Below are 6,607 nucleotides of genomic sequence, written 5' to 3'. Positions count from 1 at the left end.
GCTGCCATTCAGACATGCTGCCAGTCCGACATGCCGCCATTCCGACATGCTGCCATTTCGACATGCCCCCATTCCGACTCCATTTAGTACCGCCATTCCGACAGTCCATCAATCAGTGGCGCCGACTTCAGGTCAACATTGGGGGATCATAAATATTCCGTTAATTCAACCAAAAAGTAGCCATTTCAGTATTATTTATCTGTAATTTATTTGATTAATTCCAAATTTTGGTTGGGATGATGTATGAAATAACCCATTCCATCAATTGACGACTGCATTTTACAAGTGTGTTACGAGCGCAGGGCGTGCACTTATTTAACATGCCCTGGGAATGTATAAATATTCTATGAGACTTAAAACTGGACCATTTATTCGTTAGAGTTGGTTTTAAACTCAATGCAGGACCAGTATTTGAGTGGATTGGACGAACATTGGAACAAAATTAATTGTTTGGAGTGCTGCGGCAGAACAAATCAAGGAATAGGCGCAGTAAACTTCATATCGGCCCAAAGGCAATACAATGCGCTTTACAAAGGAGAAAGGCGAGAATATAGCCCGCCCCAGACCCACCCCTTTCCACACAAATTCTCGAAGGGGATCAATAACAATAAACCAACAGTTTTTGCCCACAGAAGGGAAATCCGTTAAACATAGACTGTTATACAATATCCCCCAACCTTTTTTTTTTAACTATAGGTTTCCACTAAATGGGTCTGTAAATATTCCTTCACGGGCCGGATCTGTGTGTGTGTGTGTGCGCGTGCGTGCGTGCGTGCGTGCGTGCGTGCGTGCGTGCGTGTGTGTGTGTGTAAGACGTCAACCTCGTAGGGCTCCGAAAACACGACCTCAACACAGAGACAATCGCTCTTCAAATTAGCCTACACATATTTGTAGGAGTGAATATGCTCCAAAATCGATTTGTTTGCTGACAACCTGCTGCTGTGGAATTGCGGACACGTGTCATTAAAATTGGCCCATGTGATAAGCAACGCCTTTCAGATGGGAACGGTGCGGTTCATCTCGTCAGTTCAAGTATTGTTCATTATGGAATAAACATCAGTTCAACGGGAGCATTAGTGCCAGGCAGCACACGGCAAATTATGCATTTATTTTTGTCGTGTAATCTCCCTGCTTCTGAAATGAGCGAACATCTCCGGCCAGCGCTCGTCCGCCCAGTGGACAAGCTCTTTCCACTGTGCAGATTAAATCGCGCAGCATTCCACTGTGCCAATATCCCTATTGCGTATGCCCTCTCACATTGTTGAAATCACATGCTGGATGCATTAATCTTTCTATGTGTTTTTTAGTTAATGATCAGGCTATAATAAGACCAAGTTGGCTATGTAATCGCGGACAATAGGGGATATTTCATATAGTGGATGGTGGAAACCAAGACATTTTAGCGTCCCGACAGGCTTTTCCTGGGACTCGGGACAAGCAACTCAAAATCGGGACTGTCCCAAGCACCAAGGGCGTAGGTTTGGTCTGAGCTTTGGTGGGGACACTAAGAGCTAGCACCCCAATTTACCCTCCCGGACCCTACATTGGCGTTTCATTTTAATGAAAATGCGATTAGACGCTCCGCGGTGGGGGCTAGGGATGTTGCTGTGTTGTCTAGACCGAGACAACGCAGCGATATCAACATGAGTAGTTCTAGCTGGAGAAGGGCATGTGTTCATTCTGTTGAAGTCTACGCAATACTATTGTATCGCCTACTATTGTTGTTTTTACATATGCCATTTCACTATTTTCCTCAAATTCATGCGCTGAATAGTGACCTGGTTGTGCGTGCGTGTGTGCGTGCGTGTGTGTGTTGGGCTCTGGATTACAATGACGAATGTCAGTGTAGGACACTACAGCGCATGCAACTAAGAAATAATCATATTTATTAATTGAAGTACAATGATAATAGTAATGCAATTTATATTAATGACCTCATGTCGGAATGCTGGGACGTTTGAAAAATAGTAAAGTACCGCCACTCCGACCATGGTAACAGAAATTGTCGGAGTGGTGGGACATTTGAAAACAATGGAAGTGCCGCCACTACGACAATTAGACGTCAATGTCGGAGTGGCGTTATGTCTGAATGGAAGGCGGTCCCCGTAACTCGCAGTGCCCGACACCGGATAAGCCGATTGATGATAAGGATGAGGCACTGCAACTCTGGCATGGCCAGGGGAAGGGTGGGTGGTTTTTACATGGGTGTCTCGTGGAACACCAGGTTTCCGTTGGTGGCACTGCAGTGTTTGCTGCTGGGGTGACTCCTGTTCTCGTAGGCCTGGGAGCAAGAGGGGGAGAGATTTTGAAACGTTAATGTTACTTTCTTTTGTGCTCTAGTGAAGGAACTAATCCCGGGGCTCCATTAAAAACACAGCGTTCTGTTGCCGTATCAATATTTGTGACCCAACCCCCTTCAGAGCACTCCACTCTTCAGTTATTTTTGTCAGTTTTGAACCTCTTAGTAAACCATGTACAATATTGTAGATCAGGCTCAGACACTTAACATTGTTTATTGTCTTTTACGTTGTCTGTCTCACATGTCACACTCGTACCATGCGAAACAAAGTTCCTCAAGGAAATATTAAGTTATTCGAATTTGACTTCATTGATGAGTGCCACTTCGACTCGCTGTTATATGTGTTCCACAGGGTGCCACATGAAACGTTCCTTTTGTGCGGTGAAAACAATTCAATGTAAAAAGAATAATGCGAGCCGTAACGATTAGAATTAAAGCAATGCGATTAAATTTTTCTGGACAGAGCAGTCGGACACACCGCTGCCCACAGTCTGGTTATCACCTTCCATTCCCTTTCATGGTAGCAGTTACCAGACAAATTATAAGGTTGAAGGAAGACTCGTGAGGCATGGAACTGATGCCGCCGGTGAAGCTGAGGGGTAACACCGTGCCATCAATTGTATTGGTGCTATGACAGAAGGTGCTACATCTTGAGATTTGTCTTTTGCTTTATAAACAAACCTTCAAAATTCGTAATCCCTTGATTGTCCTCACTTGCAGGTGCCTCAAGTGTCTGATAAGTGTCTCACTAGCTGCGTTTCCATCCCCCTTCTTTTATGCAAATGTTGAAGTATCGAATCAGTAAACGTTGATAGAAACACCAAAATTTGCATAAAAATCCTCTCATTCTCCAAAAAGTTTTTCCACTCGCTTGAGGTGGTTTTGTGAAAGAGAGTAAATGCGTAAATTTGGAGATGGAAACACACTTTTCGAAACAGCTGTGACGTTGCGAACATTGAACACATATGACTGACCACGTCTTTCCGATTTCCGCATAACGACCGGCCACAGCAACCCTGCCGACATCAACAAGTAACGTAAATATATATATTTTTAAGCGTTTGTATACATAGACATCCTATATCATATATATATATATATATGTTATAGGATGTCTATGTTTGTATATCCTTAAATTATATGGACACCTACTAAGTAGTTCCAGTCAAATTGTCAGTTCAGCCTTCAAAACGAGAGCTGGTAAATTGTGAAAAATGCATTATACTGTAACCAGAAAACGCGGTTACATGCTATAGACCCTATAGTATATGTGGTATAAAGGCTGGGGCGAATTTCAAAATATAAATATGTACACTGTATGTTGAAAGTATAGACCGTCGCGATTCCCATTGAAATGAATGGCGTGGTGATTAGTCCTCAAAACGAGAACTGGTAAATTGTGAAAAATGAATTAAACTGTAATCAGACAACGCAGTAATATGCTATAGACCCTATACTATCTGTGGTATAAAGGCTGGGACGAATTTCAAATTATAAATATGTACAATGTATCCTTTAAATACGTCCATGGAACAGATGGCCAATGTGAATAATAGATACGTGTGGACCGCTGAAGAGGTAAAACTTTTCCTTGCTCTCATCGAAGAAAAAAACATTACAGCTATTTTAGATGGAAAACAACAACGCAATTCCACTATATATCAGGACCTAAGAGAGCATGTTATCAAAAGGATACAACAAGCCCTGAAATGTGTGTAGTTTTCCGCTCCAACCACCTGATGGAAACCCACCTAAGTCAAATTTATTTTTTGCGACGTTTCTAAAGATTTGCTTCACCTTTAGATGGAAACGTGACTAATGAGGACCAGCAGGACTCACCTGCTTCGCGGAGGCCAAGAGGTCTTCTGCCCCCTGCTGGCCGGTCTGCTGCACCATCTTATAGAAGATGCCCTCGGGGTCCTGCAGGAGGGTGTAGGGCGCGTCGTAGGCCTGGATCTCCCCCGCGTCGAGCACCTGGACACACAGTGGCCTCTCAGGTCAAAAGCTGCTCAGTAACGACAGGTCAGGAACACTAAAGCAGAGCTGCCATTATGGCATTGAGGGTTTTTCGTCACACGGCTATTACTCATGGTAACTCGTCAAGAACCGTAGCTTAAAGCCAGCATGGGTGGTACAGTACAGTCGACTAAGGTTTCTGTAAGGTAAGTGTTCAACAGGAGGAGGATGAGGAGAAGTAGTTAGGAGGAACAAGGAAGAGTGAGGAGTGGTGGGAGGAGGGGTGAAGAAAGTGATGAGAAACTAGGAGGACAGGGAAGCTAAAGATACAGTTGGGAGGATGGGGGCGGAGTTAGGAAGGGAGGAGGGGTTAGTGTTTTGAGGGAGAGGAGAAGGGGAGGGTAGGAGTTAGTAAAGGCTCCAGGTGGCAGGGAGGATGAGTTAAATGGTGTTGTTGCTAGAGGAGAAGAGGGTCACTTACCATGATGCGGTCGCTGTCTATGATGGTGTTGAGCCTGTGAGCGATGGTGAGCACCGTGCAATCTCTGAACTTGTCCCGGATCGTCCTTTGGATCAGCTCATCCGTCCTATGGCAGGAAATATAAAACTCAGACTTCAAGAGCAACAGAAACCAAGGTGGAGCAACAGCAGCACCCCCGCACGTCAAACACACTCTAGTACAAGCGCTGAGTTCATCTGTGGGCGGTACCTGGGGTCTACGTTGGCTGTGGCCTCATCGATAATGAGAATGCAGTTCTTCCTCAGGATGGCTCTGGCCAGACATACCAGCTGCCTCTGGCCCACGCTGAAGTTGGAGCCCGACTCGGCCAGTAGCGTCTCCATCTTGCCGGGAAGCTCCTCCACCACAGACTTCAGCTGAACCTGCACCCGGAGAACACAGTGAACCCCTTCCTTCAACACACGGAACCACTTCCTTCAACACACGGAACCACTTCCTTCAACAGACAGATCTACCGCCTTCAACACACGGAAGCACTTCCTTCAACACACGGAACCACTTCCTTCATCACACGGAACCACTTCCTTCAACACACGGAACCACTTCCTTCAACACACGGAACCACTTCCTTCAACACACAGAACTCCTTCCTTAAACACCAGAACCACTTCCTTCAACACCACAACCACTTCCTTTAACACAGAACCACTTCTTTCAACACAGAACCACTTCCTTCAACACAGGGAACTACTTCCTTCAACACAGAAACACTTCCTTCAACAAACGGAACCACTTCCTTCAATGTGTGTGTTCATAGTGTATCTGTTCTGGAGACAGTGTTTGTGGTAACGATATGATCAGGGATAGAAGGGATACTGACCTCCTGCAGAGAGGTCCAGAGCTCTTCATCAGAGTGCTGGCTGAAAGGGTCCAGGTTCTTCCTCATGGTGTCGGTGAACAGCACAGGATCCTGGGGAACCAATCAGAGGAGACCTCAGCAACAGACCCTCCAGAATCATGTTATGAGCCAGCCATCTTCTCCCAGAAGCAGGAGTAGGAGGAGTACCTGAGGAATAATGGACATCTTCTGGCGCAGGTCATGGAGGCCGAGCTCAGAGGTCAGTATTCCGTCCACGTAGATCTTCCCCTGGGGTTCTGCCAGGCGGAACAGGGCCGACACCAGGGAGCTCTTCCCAGCACCGGTTCTCCCCACCACGCCCACCTGAAGGACACACAGAGAGCACAACCAATCACACTACAGATCTCAAACGGGTCATCCTTGGATGTTGTAGAGTTGTGGCCGGCAGTCAAAACAAGATGTCCCACCTTTTCCCTGGGCAGGAACGTGGCGTTCATGTTACGGAGGACCACCGGCCCGTCGGCGCTGTAGGAGAAGTTGACCCCGTCGAAGGTCACCAGGCCTTGGCTCGGCCAATCAAGCGGGGGACGCTTCTTGGCTTCCCATGGTGCTTCGCTCTCCAGCTCCGTGTACTCCATCACTCGCTCCACTGAGGTCATCTTAAGAGAGAGAGTTATGTTTTAAACTGAACAAGGGCCCCAATTTTATATGTGAGGCCGGTTAGCCGTTTCAAAATCAAGTGACTTATATCAACATCACAGATTGGGTGAGTATCCATCAAGATGAATGATGGATGGATCAACCCCACTGGTCCCTTACCTTCTGGACCGTACCAATTGGTAGGCTCAAGTTAGATCAATCTATCATAAATCTGGATTTCAAATCCAAATTAACATTAAAATACAGGACCTCACAAACACATCTTAATTGCTTATTGACCCAATTGGACCCCAGACTAAGTTGGGATCCAGCAGTCCTTAAATATGTCACAGCAGAGCTTCTGGGGGAGACGGCACAGAGACAGAAACTGAAA

The 6,607-nt window shown here is 46.0% G+C and overlaps 1 protein-coding gene across 1 annotated transcript in view; it reads right to left on the bottom strand.

The window, feature by feature from the left end:
• Positions 1–2,197: 2,197 nt before the first annotated feature.
• Positions 2,198–6,607, bottom strand: part of LOC307074234 (ATP-binding cassette sub-family C member 4-like) — a gene marked incomplete at both ends in the record, with an annotated part of 57,492 nt that continues 53,082 nt past the window's right edge. The window contains 7 exons of the mRNA XM_079734253.1: positions 2,198–2,281; positions 4,139–4,273; positions 4,737–4,842; positions 4,965–5,137; positions 5,596–5,685; positions 5,782–5,937; positions 6,042–6,233. Coding sequence (XP_079590379.1) covers positions 2,198–2,281; positions 4,139–4,273; positions 4,737–4,842; positions 4,965–5,137; positions 5,596–5,685; positions 5,782–5,937; positions 6,042–6,233 — 936 coding nt within the window. The remainder of the gene's footprint in view (positions 2,282–4,138; positions 4,274–4,736; positions 4,843–4,964; positions 5,138–5,595; positions 5,686–5,781; positions 5,938–6,041; positions 6,234–6,607) is intronic.

The sequence above is a fragment of the Pollachius pollachius genome (genome assembly GCF_949987615.1).
Source record: "Pollachius pollachius genome assembly, chromosome: 4".
Classification (NCBI taxonomy): Eukaryota; Metazoa; Chordata; class Actinopteri; order Gadiformes; family Gadidae; genus Pollachius; species Pollachius pollachius.
Note: the sequence above shows the minus strand (reverse complement) of the source record. Positions and strands in the feature narration are given on the sequence as shown.